Genomic DNA, 26384 nt, shown 5'->3' with positions numbered 1-26384 from the left:
AGAAGCCACAGACTGAAATCTTTGCCAGTGAATGTGGTTCTGAAAGGATTTTGCTAGAATGGCTACACCAGAGAGACAGGAAAATACATGTGTAAAATAACTGTGCAGAAGAAGCCTTCACGGCTAGATCAAATTCTCAGGCTGTAGAGCATGAGTGATGAAGAACTTCTACCTGCATAGGGCTGGTGAGAGACCTCAAGACAAACCTAACCTATTAGATATTAGATTATTTACCCCCTAATTAATCCTCTTTCCTTTCTCAAACAGCCCCAATTAACAATCAAAAACTTCCTAATTAGAAACTTAGGAATAAATCCATGGAAACGGCATTCATTTATAAACAGAGGCAAATAACATCCTTTAGCACTGACCTGTTTAGTTGCAAAAGAATAATGGAAACAGGGGCAACTATGTTCCTTCCTTGGACAATTGATTTAAAATGCTACTTCACTAAAATAAGAGTGTTTGGAGACTACCTGAAAAAACAGAGGTGTAACAATGTAGAAACACAATGATTTAAAAGCTCTGATGTAGTAAGGCTGGTACATTCTAAATCAACAAGTTTCAGCAAAGCTTATCCAGCCGTACACAAAAGGCCTGCATCTCTGATGAAATCAAGCTTCAAAATTTATTCCTGCGGATTTGGGTATAAACAGACTACTAGAAGTAGAAAAGGTTCTGGCAGAGCATGGAACTGAACCTCAGACAGCTAAATTCACCGTTTCTTTGCAGCCATTAACAAAACCGCTATGAAGGGGTTAAATCCCAGCAGTTCTGTACAACATCTGATTGTCCTACTTACTTGAAGAAGAAGAAAAAAAAATCATTCCACTGAAATTCCAAAGGGGGAACTCCAGTGTGAAGGTCTATGAAGTGACAACCACTAATGACTTTTGACAATTTGACTTTTTTCTACGTTGAGCTGCTGGGACTTGCCACCAAACACAGGGAAGTCTTAGAAAATGCCCGTTAGCAACACTAACACAATCTTCTCCCTGAGCTGGGCTGTTCATGCCTGATGCTAATTCCACCCAGAGAGAGATTTACGCCTATTAAGCTCTGTAAAAATCTACTGTCAGCCCTGGTTATCCCAGTTTGATCCTGTACGAAAAGGAGAGGAAAACAATGTATTTTAAATTGCCTTTAAAATTCAGCAGGCTACTTAAACACAAGACAGATCTTTGACAAAATCTACCCAAGCTTCAGGAATTTGAAAAAATTATAAGAAAGATTTTATTTCATCTTCTTTTTGGAAGAAGAAAAATGTCGCTATTGTCACATCACTAGTCTTTTCATCTTTCTTTTTTGGCAACATGTTAAATTAGAGGAACAGTAATTTCCTAAATGCCATGGACTAGGGGAAATTCTAGGTCACCATCTTAGAGGGTTTGCAATGATATGAGTCCCATAATGAGACTACACATGTATATGTGCTTCCCTGCAGGAAAAAACATAAAATAGATGTAAACAATTTAAACCTTTTAATCAAAAATCTATGGTAAAATATAGAATATATACATGATATTTTAATTCACCTTTTATTTGATGCTTTGTTACCCAAATAAATTTTGTATCTGAATGGGTGTGGAGTTTGACTTATCAAAGGATGATAGAATAGTTTGGGTTGGAAGGGACCTTTAAAGGCCACCTAGTCCAACACCACTGCAATACCCAGGGACACCTTCCACCAGCCCAGGTTGCTCCAAGCCCCGTCCAACCTGGCCTTGAGCACTGCCAGGGATGGGGCGTCTACCAGCTCTCTGGGCAACCTGTTCCGATGTTTCACCATCCTCATTGTAACAGATTTCCTCCTTGTATCAAGTCTAAATCTACCCTCTTTTAGTTTAAAACCATTCTCGCTTGTCCTATTGCTACAGGCCCTATTAAAAAGTCTGTCCCCATATTTCTTACAAGCCCCCTGTGGGTACTGGAAGGCCACTCTAAGGTCTCCGCGGAGCCTTCTCTTCTCCAGGCTGAACAACCCCAACTCCCTCAGCCCGGCTTCCTAGCAGAGGTGCTCCAGCCCCCGATCATCTCCGTGGGCTCCTCTGGACTCGCTCCAACAGGCCCGTGCCCTCCTTGTGCTGAGGACCCCAGAGCAGAGGCAGCGCTGCAGGGGGGTCTCACCAGAGCGGAGCAGAGGGGCAGAATCCCCTCCCTGGCCCTGCTGGCCACGCTGCTCTTGGTGCAGCCCGGGGCTCGGTTGGCTTGCTGGGCTGCGAGCGCACGTTGCTTGTATCTTATGTTAGGCTCTGGGAGACCAAGGGTGGAAAGAATGTAAAAAGGTGGCAGTTCACTGGTGTTGATCCTTATGAATCAAGAATACTGCTATGAATTATAATTAATTTCTGCAGCACTAATGGGACTGTGGCACGTGGTTTCATCAAAATTCAACTTTGCTGATTAAACATCTTCAGGAATATGGTTGTTCTACATCAAAATTATAACAGTAGGTAAAGGTCATCAGGAGCCACACTTCTATTCATTAAACTTCAGATTTTTTTTCTCTCCCTCCCCCTTTCTTTGCCAGACTAGGCACATGACCAAAGCAACTAAGAATACAAATTTGGTAGTTCAGCCTCCCCTGCTTCATTTGCATCTGTTGATTCATTTGTGTGCGTAGATAAGGTCAATGCAAATTGAAACCTCTGCCTTTTAAAAAAACTTTGCCCCATTTACTATTTACCAGGATCATTTCTCACACAGACTTTGGGGCAACACTACCTAAAAGAGTTTTTCTCTCCTACTGTAGCAAAGCCAAAAGGAACAGTAATCCCTTTGGGTTTGAACACAAAGAGGCTTTCTGGATAGTGCTTTATGCAAGACACACAATACTTTTTAAACCAGGCATGTGTGCAGGAAACTCTGAAACAGCTTTTATTTATCAGCCCTCCAGGCATGCTGCTTATTCCGCCAAGCTTTTGGGAAGGTTTAAGGGCAGAGGAAGAATTTATGGAAAAGAACCCGCTGCCTTAATTTTATTTACCTAACTGAGCTGATTTGCATTTTTAAATGATGTTGTACTCTCAGTAGCTATCGCCTTCAATTCAAAGAATTTAGCTACTTTACTTCCAAGATCATATTTTTAACATAGTGAAATGCTTGATGGTAGGTAATTACAATACATTACCAGAATAACTCTAATACTGCATATACTACATTACAAAAGACAACCAGCAATTAAACCCATTACTACCTTTTATCAAACGAACTAGAAAAAAACCTACTTAACTATTGGCCTGGGCGTACCTAAAACTGATAATAAGTACCCATTCTGCTTACTCAAACAATAGTTCTATGCTCTTGACAACTTCTGTTTGTTTTTCAGTATGGAAGAGGTGCCAAACATTTTCTTTAGGAGGCTCTTGAGGGATGCACACGGCAGATATCCTCCCATCCGACAAAGGAAACGTGCATTTCACATGGCTGGAATGGATGTACCTCTCGTGTGACCAGACACATGGCAGCAGTGGGGACTTTGGGGAAAAAGGCAGCTGAGTGGAGGCTGGATGAACATTTTTATCAGTTTGGCACCTCTTATAGAATCACAGAATGGTGGGATTGGGAAGGGACCCCTGGAGCCCCCCCAGCCCAGCCCCTGCTGAAGCAGCTCTCCCAGAGCGGGCTGCACACAGTCACGTCCAGGGGGTTCTGAATGGCCCCAGAGCAGGAGACCCCACAGCCTCTCTGGGCAGCCTGTTCCCCTGCTCTGGCACCCTCACGGTAAAGAAGTTCTCCCTCCTGTTCAGGTGGGGCTCCCTGTGCTGCAGCTTGTGCCCGTTGCCCCGTGCCCTGTCGCTGGGCACCCCTGACAAGGGCCTGGCCCCGTCCTCCTGACACTCGCCCTTGAGATGGTTGTAGACACCCATAAGGTGCCCTCTCAGTCTTCTCCTCTGCGGGCAAAACGGGCCCAGCTCCCTCAGCCTCTCCTCATCAGGGAGATGCTCCAGTCCCCTCATCACCTCTGTAGACCTTTTACATAGACCAGGGGTCCTCAAACTTTTTAACCAGGGGGCTGGCGCGCGGATGCAGTGGCAGGCAGCCATCTGCGGCTGCTTGGTTTCCCGCCCCCAACCCCCGGCGGGGGGGTCTGTAAATACCAGGGGCTGGACTGAGGACCCTGGGGGGCCGTATCCGCCCCGCGGGCCGTAGTTTGAGGACCCCTGACACAGAAGGACAACTGGCCCAAATGAATGGGAAGCAGAAAACACTCCCAAATACTGAAAGTGTCATGAAAGACTAGGAATAATGCTGACTGGGTAGGAGATAAAACAATAATTTAGGAGTCAGGCAAAGGAGAGAGAGAGAGTGAAACACCAATGTTAAGAAAACAGAGCAACTAGCAATCTAAAGATTCTTTGCAATTAATTAGTTTTTACTATTTTTTAACAAGAATTTGCTTTCAGTTGAGATTAATGATTTACATGTGTTGCAGGCCCAGTCTGATTTTCAGTGTGAACTGCAAGGCCCATTTTCATTAAAATCAATTATACGGTATGTATCAAGAGGGATGACTTTCAGAATGAGGAATGGATTGCAGTGATAAACTGCACAGCCCTGTAAAATAAAATGAAGAATGATTCTAAAGTGAAAACTTGTCTTCACCTTTTGTAAAGATATAGGCAAAAGAGAATGGTTTTATTTCCTCCCTGTAGTACTATAAAACTTCAGAGAATTTAATTTTTTCCTACTCTGTGCAGCAGTTTTGAGTCTCTGTGCTGCCATCTCCCACCGTCTGGCCATCCACCAGACCATGGCTCTCCATGGCTGTCACTCATCCTCCTCCAAAAGCAGCAGAATGGTCATTTTCTTGTGAGAGCACTAGAGACCTATTAGAAGAGAATCATGTTTAACATCTTCCAGTATTTCTCCCTTCCTCTTGTATTTAGTGTTATTTCTAGAAGGTCTCCAATTTTTCTTTGTATACAGAACAATTAATGTCTCATTCCCACTGAACTACCTACCTAACTCAGGACTAAAATCAGCTCGGGTATCCCAAAACTAAGGAATAGAAAAATTTTGTGGGATCTGCAATTATTTAGCCATGTTATTTGACCTTACAGAGTGTAAACTTTTTTTGTTTCTTTTTTACTTTGAAAACACTCACTCTTACTGTTACCACTGAGTTATGTAATAACTTTACTGAAAAAGTCACCAAAAATTATTAAAGCCCCTAAGGGCTTCAGTCAGAACCTGATCATCATTACATTTTACAGTATACACAGCATACTACCACACTGCCCTCTCTGTGGGCTTTTTATCCTATGATGAATCAGCCAGGGCCACCAAAATAAAACCTAAATAAAAGAAATGCTTTTGTGTTCAGAGGCATTATCACATCATTTAGCATCCCAGGTACCACCACTCCATTAGTTTTAAGTATTATTACAAGGATTGGTTCTTAAGTTACAATAAAGACTGGAAAAAAAAAGAAAAAGAGATATGCCGTTAGCTTCTTCTATTTTCTAATGTTTTAGTATTACACAGAGAAAAAAAAAAAGAGAAAAAAAGGAAAAAAAAACCCCAAACACACACCCCCCAAAAAAACCCAAAAAACAAACCACCACAGAAACCAACTGATCTGACAGTACAGACAGAACTAAGGCAATGGGCTTAACTGGTCCAACTGGGTTCCTGAAATCACAAGGACTGAAGCAGCGACTGCACCTAAAGGTCCATTGCAAAACTTAAATTCCAGGTAACATGTCACTGTCTGGATTTTCTCCCGGAACAAAACTTTTCACAGGTGTCCATATACTCAAACATTCATAACAGTTAAGACAAGCTGTGATCCACTGGAGTTCACCTTGATAAACATGGCCTTGTAGTCTCCTTTTCCTGCCCTGTCCCTGAATGCAGAAGCACTTAACTGTCCATAAAATCCCACACCACAGAACTGCCGCAGTCAGTTGGCTGACAGTACTATTCATCTAGAAATGACAAACCACTGAACTGACATGTGGAACAAGAGTTACTGCCAATTTACAGAGAAGGAAGCAGAGGCAGAAGTGATTAAATGGCATCGACATGTGGTTCGAGACCAGTTCTACTTGGCCTTGCCGCTACCACGCAGGAGTGGGGTCACCAGCCTTGCGCCAAGAGGCTCCCAGCATTTAATCTAGATTTCAGACATGATCTCCAGATTTTCAAAGCCAATTCCCATTTTCAAAGCCAGCAGAAGAATCTGACTTTAAGGAATGCAATGATTAGAAGAAAGTTGCTTGAAGCTTGCATAAAGCATCCATACCACCTTGTGCTACACGTAGTCCTCAGAGGTGACTAAATCACCCAAGCAAAAGTTGAACGAAGCACCCACGTATGAGCAGGCGGCAGAGACTGCCATCAGGTTGCAGGACTCTCAAACCTAATCTAATCAGTCACAGACATGCTGCACCGCCCAGAGCGAATCCGTTTCTAAAACTAAAACCCAGAGAGACAAAGTTACAATAAAATGGAAAATCTGAACCTTGATCAGTAACAGTGGGAATTTATGATTTTCATTTCTGTTCTGCCTATTCCAAGCCTGCACAGAATTTATGATTGTTGAACTCAATGCTTCATCCACAACAGCTTCATCCCTGGCAGTCACATAACCAGGATTTCCATGTGCAGAGCAATTTCATGCTAAGGTGTTAATGAATTGATGTCTCTGAAAAGCTTGGAAGCGATCAGATGAAAAGAGCTACAGAAATGTTTAGTGGTGCTATTACACAATGTGCAATTACTATTAACCTATCCAGTATTCCAAGACACTTGGGACCCAAAATAACAAACACCTTCTTTCCTGCAAAATTTATTTATGGCTATTCTGCAGATCTCTAAAAAATAGCAGAATTTAAAACCAAACTCCTCAGGAATATTCTACCAAAAAGTTATCTTGTCTATGATCTTGCGTCTGAAAAACATGCTCTTCCATGAGCTGAATTCCTTGCAAGGCATCTCCTGTGGTGCTACAAGGACCTTCCTTTTGCCATCCACCTTTGGGGCAGCATGAAAACCCTGCAAGTGGTTGTGCAGCCACATCTGATGGGGCTGGACCAAAAAATGTGCTCTATGAAACAGGAATAAGTGAGGGTCCCACACTGTGATATCCATGACAGAATTGAGCGGAACAGAAAAACACAGCTTCTGGTGATGTGACTCTAAAATCACTGTTTTCAGCTCTGCTCAGTAAATTGAAAAGAGGGTAATAAGTTGAAATAAACATTACAGATTTAACTCTCTAAAAGCATAAATAAAAATTAAATAGATCAAAAATCTCCTTTTTTTTACTTTTAGTACCCGCTGGAGGAGACTGAAATTCACCTTTGTGCTCTGGAATAACAGTTATAGACTCCTCAAATTACAAAATTTTAAATTGTACATAAGGTTTTAGATAGCTTTGTAAAAACCCAGCAAGAATAATCTAGCTAAAACAGAAAGCAGAGAGCTCCAGACATGAGTGGCCCAACACCAAGGGAACTGCCAAAGGCTTTTTCCAGAGAACCTTTAGCTAAACAACATGATGACATTCATGGAAATAACTAGTAACAATAAAAATTTAAAACCCTTTTCTTTCACAAGCGTGTCCCTCTGATTGCTCTATGGTGGAAATGGGGTCCAAATCACACTGCCGTCTGTTCTGGGTTATAGATCTTTGCTTTTAACAGCAAATACAAAATACAGGCATTCCCTTTTTTGTTCTCATCGAGCAAGAGCTCTCCTGTATTTCAACCAAAAATTCATAAAGCTTTGTGAAAGTAACCTCATGCACTCTGCAAAGTTTTTCAGGGTAATAATACTGTAACTTGGACCTAAGCCACTCTAGGTTTTCATCCTTGGATTTCCCCTATTGTATTCAGGGAAAGCCTGCACTAATGTATTTTATGAACAGTTTTCGTAGACAGATTACAAACTTCGAATTTGTCAAGTTTTTTTTCCCTTTTCTTCCACAATGAAAATGAAAGATGCTTTTCTATTTTTGCCTTGTGAGTTTTCCTGGTGTTTTCCAGGGGTCTTTTTTGCAGTGTCAGAGTAGTACTTGATATACCTGAAATGAAAGCTGGTGCTATTAAAGCAAGTTTTAGCTGCTGTGGAAGTTCATTCCCCAATGCTTACTGAGCTGCTAGAAAGATACCAGCTCCTGCATGGCAGAATCTCACCTTGTGATTGAAAAGATTTATAGCATCTGATAAGCCAAAGCATCAAACACAGATCTCAGTGTGTAACTCAGGCTCCTTCAAGCATTCTAAGATTAAGCCATTTCATACTTAAAATGGTTAAATTAAATAAACTGACCCGTTCTTCCTTTCCAGCTTTGCTAAATCCCTTTACGACCAACAAGTTTTTGAGTACAACAATACTCGTGCTTCTGGTGCGGAGGGAAAAAAAAGGGAAACAGGAAAAAGGAAAAAGAAAATCTATAAACTTAAATGCATGTAAGACCCATTTCAATCATATTTAATCTCTCATTTCATGAACGTGACACCTAAAGACATTTGCAGAATGGTCTGTATAACAGATTAGCATATAAGTAATAACACAAATTAAAAAAAAAATCATAAAAGAAGTGTGATTTTTGGTCCATGTCTCTACCTCGCCAGCTCCTTTCCTTCAGCCTCAGTTGCAATCTGGAAAGATGACCTTCTGGTAACAAAGGAAGGTTGCTCACTGTCTCTAATCAACTTCTTGCACCTATCCTGCTAACAAGCAAGCTCTGCATTTTCCTAGCCCTGTCTCACCTTGCAGGTCCCTGCTACAACAATCTGAACCAATTCATCTGCCTGGGTGAAGAGGCACAGGCTGTGAAATCAGTCAGTCAGGGTGGCTGCCTGTAGGTTTGTGTTGGAGAGGTATGGATTAATGGGAAAATTAAGTCTTTTTCCCAGATTTGGTGTGTTTGGTTTTTTTTAATTCTGCCAAATAAATTTGCGGTCATCATATGAGTATTTACAGAAGATATTTTAACAGAGCACACATTATAATAATATGGAATTAGCTGAATGTCAGCTAACTTACACAGTTTTACATGGAAACAGAGCTACAAGACAGCTAAATAATTCAAGGTATATTACATTCTCTTGAGGAAATCACAGATTTGTTGGGTTATTTGGTTGTGGGGTTTTTTTGTTAAGTGTTTAGGCCTGGAGAACTTGCTAGTGGAGCTGACTTTCAGAGGCCTTGGCTAGCTGGCTGTTGGGCAAGGGAACACTCAGACATAAAATTATTTGGTTTAGTGATGTGATTTAAGAAATATAAGAGGAATTCCCCAGACTATTTGCTACACTAAAACTAACATCCTCAAATTTATCCTCTTCCTTCTTAGGACCGCTACAAAGATTTGCTGGCATCTTTAAGACCCCGGGAAGATCAGAGTAGCTTCTTGTGGTGGGTTGACCTTGGCTGGCTGCTCTCTCATGCCCCCTCTTCAACAGATGGAAGGATAGAAAATAATACGGAAAAGTTTGTGGGTTGAGAAAAAGACATGACTATCACTTACCAATTACCACCACTGGCAGAATAGAATTTAATTTTAATTAAAACATTACACTGAATTAATAATAACTTTATAACCTGGTCTATATATCCAGATTTTTGTAATTCTATTGTAATTTCACTTAAGCGTACTTACTAATAACTGTTCTGTTTTGATCAGATACAGTAAAACACCTGTTAGATTAAGAACTACTTCGCAGGTCTATATACAAGATATGCTGGATTTCATCCACGTTAAAATTTTGTGTAACACTACAGCAACCCCAAAAAACCCAAAAATAACCCTCTCCCAGTCCAACACCAACTCCTTTAATCCCAGGAAAACCCATGATTATTTTTTGCACAGTATGAAAGCAGCACTTTTTGCAAAAACTTCTTAACCCATGTCCAGGAGGCACACTCACTATCTCTTTGGGAAAGAATCAGATGAGATCTACACAAGGTTTGCCAGTTTACCTAAAAACTTGCAGTCATTCCTGCTGTATTCAGTGCTGGTGTGGCCTCACCCTGAATACTGTGTGCAGTTCTGGGCCTCACAGTTTAAGAAGGATCTTCAAGTATTGAATGCATCCAGACAAATGCAACAAAGCCAGTGGAGAAGCTCTGGAAGGAATGCCTTATGAGGGGGCAGCTAGGGACTCTGGGTTTGTTTTGTTTGGGAGAAAAGAAAGCTGAAGGGCAACCTACCTAATTGCTCCCTACAGCTTCCCAAGGAGGGGAAGCAGAGAGGGAGGTGCTGAGCTCTTCTCCCTGGTACCAAGTAATAGGATGTGTGGGAATGATTCAAAGCTGCACTGGGGTGGTTTAGGCAGGACACAAGGAAGCATATCTTTACCGAGAGGTCAGACACTGGAACGGGCTTCCTAAAGAGGTGGTCGATGCCCCAAAGCTGCCAGTGTTTAAGAGGCATTTGGACAATGCCCTTAACGTGCTTTAACCTTTGGTCAGCCCTGAAGTGTTCAGGCAGCTGGACTAAATGATCATTGTACGTCCCTTCCAACTGAACCTTTCTAAGACACAACTCATTCCTTGTGAATATTGCATCACGAGACCCAAGTCAGTCATTGAAAACTCATGGCACCATAAATCTCTATGTACAGTATAATAAAAACAAGTATTCAGCAATACAGGCAACCTTAATCCTGTTCCATGAGAACAAGAGTTAAATGCTAGAACCAAACTTCAGCAGTGCTTCCATTAAGAAATAAGCCAAAACTACTTTGTTGTCCTGATGGACATAATACAGGTTAGAAGTAACTCAGTATCATGGAATTGAATTAACACTGTTTTCAGCTATTCAGCCTAAGTTCTTGCAAATGTCAAAATCTCTATGCTCCTTCAGGTTGTGTTTCATCTGAAGGAAAGGAGGAGCTGCAGACGTGTGAGATTTCTGACAAGCTGTTGATTTTCCCTATGGATGAAGCATGTTTGAAAACTCAAAACTTGACTGATACGCTGAAGCACATTCTCTGACAGACAATATAAAATCAATGTATCACATATAAAGAGGATTTTTTTGAGTGTAAGGATTTTTTTGAGTGTAAGAGTTTTTGTTTGTGTGTGTGTGTGGGATTGCTTTATTTTCTGTCATTGAAAATGAACAGCCTTACCTTAAGGTTTTTATAAACTGTCATCTTTAATCAGACACAGAAAGTAAGACTGTCAGTTCTCATAAAGCGGGGGGGGGGGGGGGGCGGAATGGAACAAAATCACAAAATGTGAAGGAATGGAACAAAATCACAAAATGTGAAGTTGTTCCCCAACCCTTTCCCGTGCATGTGCCCCGTTTCTGCGATGGCCTCAGTCAGAACTAAACCTTTTCTTAGCAGTGTCAGAACAACAAGCTTTTCTGAAATGTGTCTTTGTAATTCAGTGACACCAACTTTATGAGAGCCTGTCAAAGAAAAGAGTTAGGTTTTGCCTGCAAGAAACATTCATTCCCACTGTTGACAGATATAAAGTACTAAATGTCAACAGCAAGGGACTCGTCAACTAAATGTCTTCTAAACACTCATTAAACCAGAGGGAGAAAAAAAAATCAGTAGGTGGGTGTCAAATTGCTCCCTTAAGATTTTGATTCAGGTCAATTCAAGTAAACAGCGAGTGTATGAAAAGTTGCATCAAGCATCTGTCACACTCAAGGATGAGTATTAACAATTCCAAAATAAAGATGGGACTATAAAGCATCGTGGTGACTGCTGGTACCGTAGTGAGAAGCAGGAGTCAAGATCTCCCGATTTCTACCCGGTTTGTCTTACCCCACTGCACCGCAGAGCCTGCACAGAGGCACCATCTCCCTGCCTCCACGGGGGAGGGGAAGGGAAGATACTGCCTCTCTTGCAGAAGTGAGATTTAGATTAACTAAGTGATATTCCCGCCCGCCCCCCCCCCCCCCCCCCCCCCCCCCGAAGATACAGGATATGTCTGAATTTAAGACTTAACACACACACACAGCCCCAGCATTCATGAAATCTGGATAGTTATATTTTTAAGGGGTCACTGACTTTAAAAGTTTGAAATAATGTTCCCCTGTGCACATGACAGCATCTCAGACTTTTTTTTTTTTTTACTTAATCTCTTATCCTCTGAACATCATTCAACCTGAAATACAAACTTTAAGCAGTCAATACTAAGTCCCCTACCCCAGCTTCCACCAGTTTTCTCAACTTCTCTGTAATCAAGTATTTGAAGTTTGATTTCGAAAAGCTAAAGACATCACCTCTCACACTTTAGCACTATCTGTGCCCAGGATTATTTCACATTTTCAACCTACTGCAGTAAGAACATATAGAGCTTAGACTGATCAAACACCACCTATTTTTTCTTAGCATACTTTCTATCATTTAACATAATCTAAACATACTAAATGTCACTAACAAACTAATCTAATTTTCATACTCCTTTTACTTCCCAAATAACACATTCCCCATATTATCAAATATTAATTTTATAGCAGAGAACTACAAGATATTACAGCATATTTAAAAATCAGATTGTTTATTATTATAGCAATACAAATATACTAATAAAAGGATTATCAGCGAGGTACATATGGGTTCTCAGTTATATACATAGTTTTGTATCAATTACAGTTACGTAGTTATGAACATTGCTCAGCTGCAGCAGCCATTGATACAAACCAAAGGATTTAGATGCCCCATAGGAACCAATGACAACTTTGCTGTCCCCTCCCAACTTTTTCAAAATAAACAGAGGATTTAAATCCTACATACAGTACCTTTTATATTGGCATATCGTGACTTAAACAGAAGCTTGACACGATTATTCCCAAAGCATGGAAAGTTAAAACATCACTGCTGATACATATGTACCTGCGTGTATGTACGTATTCTGTACAGTGTGCACCTCCCGCCCGCGGACAGGTTACAAGTGGAGTCTGAAACCTGACCTTCAGCAGTTTGGAGCAGATTGCCACCAGTTGGTGAGGAACTTGCAACAGGCAGCAAAGTAAATTACCATCCTCGTTGATTATTCCCTAAAGCATTTGTTTTATTTATTAAAAGAGCAATCACTCTTTTATTAGCATTAACTGAAAGAAACAGGAAATTCCAAAAATGCTATCAAGTAAAAAGCCTACCTCTTTAAATGATGGAGAACAGTGTAAATTAACATAATTATTTAATTGTTAAATTAAAATGTCAAATTATTACCTGCTCTTTTCCCCCCACTCTGATCAGTCCAAAATACCAAAAACTAGCAAACTCTGCAGTGTCTTGGACCATGCACACACTGAAGCATTAAACCTCAGTCTTTGCATCCCAAAGAACATCAGCAGAGTCAAATCATTAATTTTGTCTTTCCTTCTTTCCTTACTTTTTCTTGGTATCTAATACATCAGCACTTTGGTTTTCACTATGAAATCCAAGGCAGTGATTAGAATATCACTGACATGTTGCAGTTCTTCCCATCTGGTAAAGGGGTAACCCCCCCAAGACAGACACTGCCTCTTTGGTAGAGAGGTAAAGGGTGCCAAGTCAATTCAGCCTCTGGTCCACTTCTCAGTAAGGACACAACCTTCCTTAGAAGCAACTGCTTCTTCCGAATCAATGAACACTTTGCTTTCTCTTCCATCCTACAACCCTTTTAATTCTGGTTGATACTAATGAAGTGTGGCTGATATTAATAAATGGATATCCTTGAGGCCTTAATACCCAATATCCAAATAATGTTCAACTGAGTTAGCATCAGTGGTGCTTTCACGATTCCAAACGCCATCATCCCCTCCATCTCTGGTCCCTCCTGTCCCTCCCCCTGAAGCCTCAAGACTGCAGACATCTGTTCTTCAATTGTCTGGTAATAAACATACTCTATAAAGCATATGTAAAATGATTATTACCCTGAAGAGCCAAGTGCCTTTCAAATGCCAGCTGAAACAAATAAACATATAAAAAAATCCCCACCAAACAAATGTTACAACAGACATCACTCAGGCTGTTCGATATTCCACAACGTAAAGGCTTCAGTATTGGTCCCGCATTGTTTCCTTCCTCCAACGGGAGACGTTAGTCCACAGACCAGTAACACCAGCGCTTTCACAATCCAAGCAGACGCCTGTTAGCGGTGAAGGATGAAGGAAGCAACTGGACTCTTTTGGTAACTTTTATACTTTGACACCTCCCGCAATATGTAATTAAGGAAAATCAGATGTGTATTCCTCTTCAGTTTGTGAGTGCAATTAGTTTTCATATGTAGTTAGTAAAATCTATTCCCAGGAATCATCTCCACTAGAATACCCACTAGTCTTCCAAAAATTGACTATTCATTTATTACGTGTGTGGTGGTGTCATTAAGTCCTGGTAATTAATCTGGGGCTTGGTGTGTCTCAGTTGTACTAGTGGAAATTAGGGACCTATATCCCAAACGACAAACTCACTCCCAACTCTGGCTCACTGCTCTAAATGAATTCGAGGGAAGACTTTGAAAACCATTTGTATGTATCTGCCCTTACACTCTCCACCGTTTTAAGTTAAGAGTTCCTCTAAATAAACTTTTGGAGATATGGGGGTTAATTTACAGCCCCCTGAAAGCCTGCTGACTTGATGTTCTTCAAGTTCTTCAAAAGGATCTGGAGCCAAGCTCAACCTCAGTTTGTAAATGAAAAAGGATCAAAAAAAACGCTGTTATAGCCAGTAAACTTAACGTTGTGATTGTGCAACTCCCTGATGTGATCGACAACGACACTTTTCATATCGGTAGTACGACAGAGAAATCCAGACTGATGAATATGAATGCTCTGGTTATAACCAACTCTCCATCTAACATTACTGGGCTGAATTACATTTCAAAGTCATCACTTAATGCGATGCTCAGGCTTTAAACCATTGTGCCAGCATCTTGGTTTCTCAGTGATCCAGTTAGCTTAATACTTCTAGAAGCACTCAGCTTCCTAATAAAATCAGCTAGCCCATACAGTGCTAAACCTTCTCTGTCAACGTATTTATGTGAACTTGATAGAAATAAGGAAAAAACCACACACCACCACACTTCTAAATAAAATATTGATCATTCTGAATTCAAAACAGAGTCATTTTAAGTCTGCAAAAGCAACATCAATGAAAGATTATTAAGGCAAGCCATAAAGAATCTCCACGACAAATGGAAAATAAAGCAAGTGAAAACTTCACACCTCTGGAGCAATTACCTCCTCCCAGAGCTTAACACCTAATGCAATAACATCTAGAAAGGAATGACAAAGATCTAACCAACAAGGAATGCACACATAAGATGATTTGCTAGAAATTATTGCAAACATCAGTATTTCAGCAAATCCACCACATTCAGCATTTATACAACCACAGCCAGCATCATATAGCCAATTTTAACAGGAGTCAATGGGTAAACCAGTTTTCTGGTAGGACAGGTCATTGCTATTGACTCCCATCAGGAAGAGAATTCCCTGAAGGGAATTATTATCAGCAAAAGAAATCCAGTCCTATGGTCAACCCAGATACGTACACCGCATCCCACGCATCATGCAAATGCCAAAGCTGAGCATCATGAGTTAAACCTAAGATCGCAAGGACTCATGCATTTACTCTGTTGATCATTAAAGTAGGTAAAATCACATCTAAAGAGTTTCTGCAGTCTTCACCTACACCCAAACTCATCCCATTCTGTAGTGAGAAAAGGGTAAGCTGGGTCATGGAGCATTTTCCTTCTCTTCAGGCAGCTATTGATGAACTACTCAATGCAAGAAAGTTAAGATGTTACAGATGGTTGGCATGAAAAATATATTGTACGCGGATACCTTAATCTTGATGCAATTATTTTTTATGAGGCAAATTATTTCTACTGCCTATCTTGCAAGCTGGTAATGAAAGTGAAGTGTTTGTGAGAAGTGCTATTTAAAGCAGAGCACTCAAGTTTGACTCGGATGGCAAAAAAAGGTGGAAAAATTAAGCAGGAAGGCAAATAGAATGGAAGAAGTATTTTCACCAGTTTCTAAATCAATGTGAAGTATCTCATCAATAAAAATAAGAGCATCATATCCCACCCACCCCCACCCGCTCTGTGCTTAAAAGAAGCCTGTAAATTCATTAAAGAGACTGAAGTCCATATCATAGTGGTCATAATAGCATATTGCATCTTGACCATTGCCCATCTTTTCTTATGATAAAATGGCTGAAAACTATAAATAATGCTGTAGCAAATTTATTTATTAGCACATATCTTTTGCTTAAAAGAGACAGATTGAAACAAATTATGCTTAGGAAATTATCCATTTCATTACGGGCATCTAGCAATAAATGAAGAGTGTACAATGTACGCAACCCTTTTTCCAAGCAAAGACCTTAAACACTAACAAATTTTACTATGTCCTCACAACAGGTGCTGTTCTCAAGATTATTCCAATATCTGATGTAATGACACCAGAAATTCAAATTTGGAGGAATTCACATACTTTCCTTCTGCATTTTTAAGTCACAAATGACCACAGTTCTCAGCTACCAAGACATCAGTCAAGATATTCCTTCCCCTGGGAATCAGATTCCAATTACTTTTTATTATTATTTTTTATTGGTTGTTTTTAGCGTTTGAGATACATACCCTACGGCCGAAGTGACTCATGATAGTGAGTAAGAGAACGTCAAAGAGGAAAATGCCCTCTAAAGGTGCTAGCACTGAATAGGAAAGGACATGTCTGATGATAAAGAAAAACCCTGAAGGAAAACACAGAGGTGGAAGATTGACATGAACTGAGAAAAACATCATATTACTTAATTCCAGCAGAACTAAGAAGATCAACTGTTAAGACTGCAAAGCAAAAGGAGCAAAATTAAAGTATCAGAGGTGCGTGACTTGGTGAGAAGAGGCTTATTATAGACTTGCTCTGTTTTAAAGTTCCAGCAGTCCTTGATGAGCTGTGAAGATTTTTGTAATTGGCAAGGCACTTCAGATCGGGCATTTAATTTGCAGTCCATAGACCACACTTGTTTTATCAAAGAATGAACTTACCTTGCAGTTCATAAAGTATCCTTCTGACTTTTAATAAGCATAATGGACAGTCAGCAATAAACAATTTGTGACAGATTGCAACTAAACTTTTCGCAGCTTGGGTCAATAATAAATTACACTGTTCAATGAAACAGGGTCACCCAGGCAAGCAATCCCCCTTGGTATGCCAGTTAATTTTGAAAAAGATTAAGGAGCGTCGGCAACAAGCTCAACTAGTGATTACTTCTTACATGTGTGCACATCAACAACTTTACAGCAAGCCCATTGCTGTGGGATGTTATCTCTGAAGTGGCAATATGCCATGAAGAAAGAAGGTTAATTCTACTTGTTCTAATTATTCGCACCTGTAGAACTATGTAGAAATTCTTACTTACCTGAGTAGGGGATGAAAGATGATGGTAATGTTCCTGGCTCCCGGTTTGCAGACAAACTTGGATCCACCACCTTCAATTAAGTTATCATCTGGTCCTCCTGGAAAAGAACATGAAGCAAGTTGTCTAACAGATCTCAACACCCCTTGATTTTTACATAGTAAGTGATAATTAAACATTTAGGTCTGTCTGTAAATGCTTCATTCCTGGTGGAAGATCAGTAATTAACACAAAGATATGCTATTTCTATCCTCTTTCTGCTCAGAGGAAGTACTCCTAATGCAAAAGGAACAATAGAGATAGTATTTATACATTGCTTTAGGCTCCTTTTTCTATAGCTGGTGACAGTATTGCAGAAAGACTGGTAAGTGCAGGTGTCCTACAGCCCAGGAGTGAGTTTCAGCTGCAGAAGAGTTTCCCAGCCACATCACATGAATTCATCAGCTGGGCTGAAGTCCAGTGTACTGGACTGGAGGTGCTAACATGAAACCCATCACACAGATGAGAGATGCCCAGATACCCTTAAGAGGCTTGAGTCTCATGGCTCTTCAAAGTGTCATTGGCAGATGGGGACCTACAGCCTGAAGTTTCAGTGACTTTAGCAGCTGTTGGAACAGCTCAAAACTAAACGCACAGCATACAAGCACACACTTGAGCCATCTTTTCTCACAAGATGAAGGCCCTTGTGCTTTTGTAATAAAACACCCAAAGCCTTGTCCATGTGGCTAAGATGTATTTTGAAGTGCACAATGCTTGGAAAGGGTTTTAAGAGCAGCACTTCACTGAATTTTGCTGCTTCATATTGCTCTGTACAAGGCTTCTGCACCTCTGACTGATGATGCTACCATTCAATCCCTTGGAAGGCAGCTTGGTTTTTATTGCCAGTGACATGACACTAACTTATTTATTATATTTAATGTTACTGGGTCTCTCAGGAGTCTGTGTCTTTCACCAAGTCTTGTCATTCACTAGCAGAAGCCTCTGTTGCCCAAGTTTCAGTTGCATACAAACGGGATTCTCCAGAAAAACAAACTTGAGTTTGGCATGGTTCTCGGTCATAGAAGACTAGCTCAGACAGCATTATTTATACACCTCAGGTCCAGACTGCAGGACTTCCACGTGGCATGAAAACACCCACCTGCAAACCATTACATCCAAGCCAAAGTTACTTTCATAGGCAGCTCCTAACACCAAAATACTTCATTTTATAATATTGAGAAAGAAAAGAGTGGGGAAGGCAATTCTCAGTTTCCTGAAACCCTTGCATTTCCTGATAGCAACAAAGTCCACTTGTTACCCTTCCAGAAGAAAGCATTTTTAGGAGAACAGGTCTGATGCCTACACATTAGCAAATGACAGCATTAGAAAAAAAACAAAAAAATCTCATTCTGAAACTAGCAGCAGTTCAGCAGATAGTCCCTCATGTTTTGGTCACACTCCTTTGTCACTAAGCACAGATCATCATCTCCCTGCTGTCATCTCCCAAGTAACACTATCAGCTGTGGTTTTGGGCTAAAAACCTCAAACAACCCCAAATATGAACTTGGGCAAAGTCTATATATCCCAGATATTATCAAGTCCTTTTCATTTTGCATCTGAACTCTCCTTAATGATTGAATCATAATAAATACAAAACCTAATCACATTATTATGATAGCTTTACAGGCAGGAAAATGACAAAGTACTTGAAATCAAAACACCAATAGCAGAATATTGAATTTTTTTGACCCTGGCATCTGTCTGCCTTGAAAGGAGAAGAAGAACGTCTCCACAGGGGAAAGTGTAAGAGGAGGAACACAATTGATGAGTAAGTGACTCCAATCTCCTTTTCAGAGTGAGGTTTATATGCTTTAGACCAGGGGTCCTCAAACTTTTTAACCAGGGGGCCGGCGCGGATGCAGTGGCAGGCAGCCATCTGCGGCTGCTTGGTTTCCCGCCCCCAACCCCCTGTGGGGGGGTCTGTAAATACCGGGGGCCGGATTGAGGACCCTGGGGGGCTGTATCCGGCCTGCGGGCCGTAGTTTGAGGACCTCTGCTTTAGACCATTACCGACAGCCAACCTGCAAAAAAAAAAGCTGTTTGATGACTTGATTTAATTGACCCTCCTGTTAGCAACCTCACAGCAATGTCCAAGGATCAAGCAGGTCATGAACACCAGTTCTTCCATACTCTCAACGGTCCCTCCACGTCAGGAGTGTTTTGTGCAAGAATTCACATCACGTGTAGATTCAAAGATGCTGTTTCAGTGCCCCGGTAAAAGGGACAGTATTAAATTCCCTGTGAAGTGGGAAATCCATGCAAACTCTGAATATCTGCAGTCACAGTTTCCCCAAGCTGAGTCAGCTCCTCAAATGCACCGTTAGGACATGAAGCTTCTTGACAAATCCTACACTAACAAAAGGACTCATGGAGCACAAAGAAGCAGCTACAGAGTTTATAAAACTTTATTGATTGTATTTACAAAGGTAGCTTTTTATTAAAAAAAGTAGTTCAGGAATTTCATTTTGTATTTTAAAAATTTACCTTGCACAATGGGACAGCTTAATTGTGGAAAAACGAGGCACAACATCTAGGGAAATAAAATTATTCATTTCCTCTATTAATGACAGACCCTGCAATTTCCAGCAGGGTCTGTATCTTAAACGACTTACTGAAGAATTCATCTAAGCATGAGCTACTGAGGCATGAACTAGGAAACACAGGCTCAAATTATGAAAGGGGTGTTATTCTTGTTACATCAAGTCACCCTGCACTAATCAATATTATTGACTGGGATGAACTCCATAGCAAGGAATAACACAATCTGTCTTATCTGCTTGGCCATATTATACAAGATTTGAGAACAGAATATCGGCAGTGAGAGAAAAATATGCTTTTACATCTTCTCCACTCTTAGCTTTCGATTAATAATAATGAATGCTCTGCATGTAGATGTAAGCTATGAGGAAAAGTAATTTTGTTTGTATTTAAATATTTTACCTTGAAAAATACACTGAGATGTAAATCTTATTTCTGCTGATGCCTCATACATACCAACAATCCAGCATTGCAACGGATCTTGCCAATGCCAGCAGCCTGCACTACACCTCTTACCTTTACCACTCCTGACGCTGCCATCGTACCTCTATGGATGCCAAACTATGTTGCCACAGCCTGCCAGCAGCACAGCTCTGTTCCTGCATGGCCACAAAGCAGACAAGGAAATGCTGCCATTTACCAAAATTTACAACACAGTAGTTTTATGATAGCCGCTGGGGAAAAGTCCAATCTGGAGCAAGAGAAAGCTTGTAACAACTTTGCCCGTATATTCCAGTGTAAATCTCTCGTGGGGACTCCCCCTGACTACATCAAGGTCAGAAATGTATATTTACATTGGCCAGCCAACATGATACTTCCACTCCAGAGAATGCTCTGTGCTGGAGAGCCACCAGATGTCTCCATAAAAATACACCATGAACACTCCTTCATTCTTATTGATTCCGCCGAGGAGCACCTCTTGCAGGGAGGTGAATGATCAGTCACCCAAAGAAACCCATACCAGGCAGCTCCACAGGAAACCAGTAGCAAATGAAGGAAGAGTGGAAAAAATGCCTGAGTTTGTTGTTTTGTTTTGTTTGTTTTTTTCCTTATCAAGATGATTACCAGAGGGGCAGTTTGTGTAGTCTCTCAAACAAGAGCTAGGCATGCAAATACTATACTGCTGGGCTGTCCAGAATGCATGCCACAAACACATCAGCAGATAAGAGAAAAAAACTACCCGCCTCATTAGGGAAAAGGAGCTGTAAACCCTAATTCCCAGCGAGCACTGAAGATTTTCAACTGTATGGAAGTGCTCAACTTTATTGCCATGACAGCTCACTATAAGCACTGACTATAGGACTAACCATCCATGCTCACTGATGTACAACATCACTCCAATAACCATCTGGACCAAGTATACATCATTGCTTCAGCAATGCCACACTGCAGTAAAGCAAAAACCTAATAGCTAGGAAAAGGAAAAAAAAAAATCCACAAACTTTCACAGCTGTCTGAAAGTACTACTCTTGTAGCAGCTCCTTCTTAAGAGCACCAGCATGCTGATTTAATCTGTCTAGTAATAAATTATGAAAAGAAAAAAAAAAGCAGAAAAACTTCTGAGGTGAAGTGAAATTTGTCATACAGTTAATGATATCCTCACGCTGTGCTAGCAATGAAGTGTGCCCACCTGAATATCGCTGCAAGTGGGAGTCAGAGACGGGTCCATTAGTAACGCAGCTGAATGTTTCTGAAATGGAGCCTAAAATGTCATACTTCAATATGAAAAAGCATTAGATTACCAAGAAAGCTAGAATCTCTGCACTCATTTAAAGTCTGAACAAACATTGAGTGCTGCAAGTTTTCCATTCTGCCTAGTGTTTTAAAAATTTAAATATTCATTGTGGATATCTCAGGTTTACTGCTCATGTCCTGTTAACTACACAAAGAGCAGGTCTCAGAAGAATGATGGCAAGAATTCTTTTCCAGAAGGGATCTCCTCAGGAAAACATGAGTTTCTTCTGCCACGAAGTAATTCAAGTTCAATCGCTCACCACAGTCTGTGGTATACCTGGACTTTGCTAATTTAATCTAAACATACCAAAGCACATGATAAAAATGCTAAGGATTAACATCCTGCAGGGAAGTGTCTCCTGGTAACTGTGCAAATAAACTTCACAGCGTTCCTATACCTGTTTTTTGTACTGACAGTACTGAAGGCAAACCTTGAGTTACATACATGGCGTCACACAAATCATGGCTCCTCATTTAAACCATGGAACACAATGCAGGGATTTTCCTGTTTCATAATTTTATAAATTAATGTGATGCTGGTTACCTTCTATAACCAAGGACTGTACTATGTCTGCAGGAAAAGCTTGATTCTACTTTGTAAAAAAAGATCACATTGAGACACATCCTGAGGCTTCCTCATCTCTCAAGATAACTTCTCATTTAAAAAAACAACAAAAACCAAACCACAAACAAATCCACAAAAAAAAGAGTCAGTAACAGTGATTATATTTCCTTTTCCTAGACTATTGAGGGTTTGTTTAGGTTGTTTGGCAAGGGGTGGTGGTGGTGTGTTAGTTGAAACAATTTTCTCCGTAAGGGTCCAAGGTTTATATGGAAGTTACTACTCTGCAACATGTCTGATGAGGAATCTCACACTACTCACTCCCTTGACCTGTTCCTTGAAGGACGTGAAGACATCAGAGAGGAAGTAGCTTCTCTCTGTAAGAAGCTCCCTGCATGTTTTAAAATCATAGTTATATTTTTTTAACAACAATGTAAGGAAAGCACTCTTGGTGTCCAATAACAGTACTTTTAAAAGGTGAGATTACTTACACTGTCACTGCAGAACACCATAACGCATTACCCAATTGCTTTGGAGCTATATCTGTCTTAATGCATTTCACCCTTAGCCCAAATACAAATCCTATCAGACAAGAAATTTTCAGACACTGAGATAGTTGGCTAATAAGTAAAGCCCTTTCCAAAACATCCAGGAAATATTAATTTGTTCTCAACAGAAACAGCAAGCACCTGAAAACCATGAGGACTGAAGGCAAACCTCTGCTCTGTCCCCCTCCCATCCTCCTCCGTGTTAGCACAGGACAACTTCATTAATCAATCCTTGACTGCAAACCTTTCAGCTAAATGGGTTCCAGGCACCTCTCTGTGATCAAAGCACCTTTCCTAGTGAGCCACTTCACGTTGATCTATGCAACCATAAAAAGAATAAAGAAACAGGCTTTGAAGCCACAACAATCAGGCAACCAAGACAGCTTGCATATCAGTGCCACCTCCTCCCCTCTGAGCATCAGAGCAAACTTGCAGTAGAAAAGGAACCAGTTTAGACATTATGGTCCTTACCAGAAGGTCTTGATTTTGTGAAGATCAACAACACAGTTATTACCTGTACACCATCTTCAAAGGATGGAAATACAAACTGTCATTTAGCATGAAAGGGAAGAAAGCAAATGCTGCCCCAAAAGAACAAAGCAGGTTATTATAAAACAGAGCTCAACAGAAAGAAGTGATTGATCTGTGGTATTACAGAACAGTAACTATGGAGTTTTATAATGGAAGTCTCCTGCTTTCTCATATTTCTGTACATTAGGACACTATTGTCTTACAACTGCACCCCCTTACATAAAGCCACAACACAAGCATCAAGTCCTGGTTTTAATACACTGATTCACAGCAATGACTCAACATACTGGTGTGCACATTTAAGTTCTTTTTGTAAGGAAACAGACAAAATAGTCTTCTCTAAAATTCTTCTGCATATCTTGAATCATCGAACTTAACTGCATTCAGCCCATTTTTCAAACTGCTTTGAGACACCTGCTTTAGTAGAGCCCATATGGTGCAGTGCATGCTTGAATTAAGGGCTCAGCAACCAACCCTCCCAGCACTTGCTTTCCTACATCATCAGACCTCAGCAGGGAAGATGGAAGGGATGCAAAAGGACCTGGTCCACTCCCCAGACTGGTCTCCACTGGGGAACAAAGCCCTTAGGGAATTCAGCATCCTGCACCTAAATTTAGCTTTTGTGAGCACTTCCAAGCACCTCGGCCTTAGACATGCAGCCCTATAAGCAGGATGACAGAACCTAGGTAGGTCTTCCCTGAAGCTGAGTAGGTTTATCCAAGTGAATAAATAGAACAGAAACCCCAAAAGTGCCCAGCCCCATGTTCCACAAAAGAATCCAGCTCCCCAGAAAATAATCATTAAACTTCCATAGACCCTTCCTTTTGAACAAACACCATCTTAGATGACTTACACTTTTATTAGTATATACTGTTTTGCAGACAACCTCGAAACACTGCACTTTCCCACTGGTACAGGTCAACTCTGGGTTAATAATCTTCTGTTTCTGAGCTGCTATGGGTCTGCCAGTGCAACTGGAACTGAAACTCAGTGCTCCAAGCAACACAGTAAAGCAAAGGTTATTTATAAGTGACTGATACAAAATTCTTCTGAAAAGCCCTTCAAACACCCACTTTAGGACTCCACAGACTAGACAAGAGCAATCTCATGTTCTAGTGGCATCTAATCATTTTAGACAGATTACTCTGTCTACTCCTATGTAACAATGATGTTCTGTCTGTCCTCTTCACCCACAAATTGCCATAGAGAGCGCACTACATAGCTGCTGTTTCTGGCAGTGACATATCTGTCCTATGACGCAGCACGTGGGGCTCCTATTCCCTCTCTTGCAATGGGAAGGCGAGATGCACCACACAAAAAATAAATACATAAATAATAATCCATGCCTTATCAAGACAGACAAGGATAAGCTCAGGCCAATACTTGTTTACCTCCTTGCTTGAGGGGAGAATCAATTTAGCAAAGGTTTCTGATGGAGGAAAGATTGAATTTCTTGTTTGCTTCTCTTAATCACACACACTTTTTAATTACAGCAACTGTAAATGTATAGACCAGATCAGCAGGAGTAAGGGACTGACGTTTAAAAACACATAACACGCTACCTTCTACCAAAATCAACAGAGATCAGAGAGATGATGACAAGAGACCCAAAAATCAATGGGAATTAGGTGGCTAACTACTTGTAAAATACTGGCTGTCAGTCCTTGGGGCGAGGGCTCTGCAGTGGTCGGAAGGGAGCTCTGAGACGATTAACTGTCTCAAAGGGCAGTAGACTCTTCCCAGCTTCCAGTCTGTCCATCTCTTGTCATTGGCACTTAGCCACATTGTACATAGCCAAGTACCGGTACACCCTAACTCCATGTAGACTATACGCTTAGACCTGCCCAGTCAGTTTGTAAATCCTTTTCTTCTTTGACAGAGAGGTGCGGTAGGAATTAAGGCAATAAAGATGTGAAGTGAGGGGAAAAAAAGATGAAGGAAGCTGACCTTTAAGGTTATAAAGCACACCACATTTCATTTCTGTAATATTTCCTTAAGTGAAAAAACTCTCAGCAGTTCTCCCAGAAGCAGTGTTTGGGGTGATGCCCCCTAACAGGAGTTGCAGAGCAGCTTTCCAACCTCAAAAGCTTTCACTGGAAAAACACAAATGTTTTGCAGAAATTAAGGCAGGGCTCCTTGCTGGTTCTCAGTTTGCCTCGTAGAGTAACAGGGCTGTTGTGCCAGGGGACGAGGACAGACGCAGGAGTCCAGAGCTTCCAAAATATGCACCACCTCCTGTCTGGTTTGGGGTTGGGACCATGTCAGCCAGCACAATGATCTAAAAATCCCAGCTGAAGTCTGATGACTGGACAATCACAAATCCCTTCCAGGTATAAAACTGGAAAAGAAGGGGTGAGAGCTGTAACATGCGTTCCATATTTGTAGAGCACACTCTGCTTCAAACCACGCTGAAGGAAAAATGACTTCCAAAAGCAGGAGAGGCACTACTACCATAAATTGCCTCTCTACTCAAAGGGAGCACAAGCACCATGATGACAGCAGCGTGGCATTTTGTTCTGTACAGGTATAGAGTTCCCAACCATGAGAATACACATCGCTATCAAAACCTTAAAAATCATTCCAGAAACTAACAGGCAGCTGATGTAAATCATGCAACCCAGACTTCATATAAACGCTTTTATTAGTGCTCAACTGCAGATCTGGATTCAAGTCATGGGTCTAATGCAAACTCTCTGAGCTCGATCGGGTTTCTGTTTTTCAGTTTCCCAAAAGGGGAACTGAGATAAGGACTCCAACCTTCCCCCCGCTAAAGCTGTTTCAAGAAATGCTGTATACAAGAAGGAACAAAGGTTTTATTCACTGTTCTTAAAGTCATGCTTTGACTTTAGCTTTCCATTTAACACAGAATATGGCTCCAAATTACAAAACTGACTGCACCACCTATTCTGTTCACTGCCTGGAATTTCTGCCTAGAACAGCTTCTCCTGCTTGCTTTTGACCAACTGTCATTACCCTTCATTTACTACGTAGCAGGACTTCAGCACAAGAAGCCGATTTGGAAGCAGTCACATAGCTGGTGCGCAGACATATTGTTCTGCTGATGTTCCCATGCCCAATCCTTTTACGCGCTCCTATACTGTCTTGCCTGAG

General features: G+C 40.9%; 1 protein-coding gene across 2 annotated transcripts in view; it reads right to left on the bottom strand.

Annotated features, from left to right (window-relative positions):
• EXOC4 (exocyst complex component 4) overlaps nucleotides 1-26384 on the bottom strand; it is a 408492-nt gene that overhangs the window by 203784 nt on the left and 178324 nt on the right. Inside the window, exons 10-11 of one of the 2 annotated variants that reach the window (XM_056339465.1) lie at nucleotides 17325-17421; nucleotides 12487-14046 (exon numbers count right to left, since the gene is read on the bottom strand). In XM_056339465.1, coding sequence (XP_056195440.1) covers nucleotides 14028-14046; nucleotides 17325-17421 — 116 coding nt within the window. In that variant the 3' untranslated portion in view covers nucleotides 12487-14027. Of the gene's footprint in view, nucleotides 1-12486; nucleotides 14047-17324; nucleotides 17422-26384 lie in introns of those variants that run through there. The other variant, XM_056339463.1, reaches the window with a different exon arrangement.

The sequence above is a fragment of the Falco biarmicus genome, chromosome 5 (assembly GCF_023638135.1).
Source record: "Falco biarmicus isolate bFalBia1 chromosome 5, bFalBia1.pri, whole genome shotgun sequence".
Lineage (NCBI taxonomy): Eukaryota > Metazoa > Chordata > Aves > Falconiformes > Falconidae > Falco > Falco biarmicus.
This window is presented reverse-complemented; position numbering and strand designations above follow the sequence as displayed.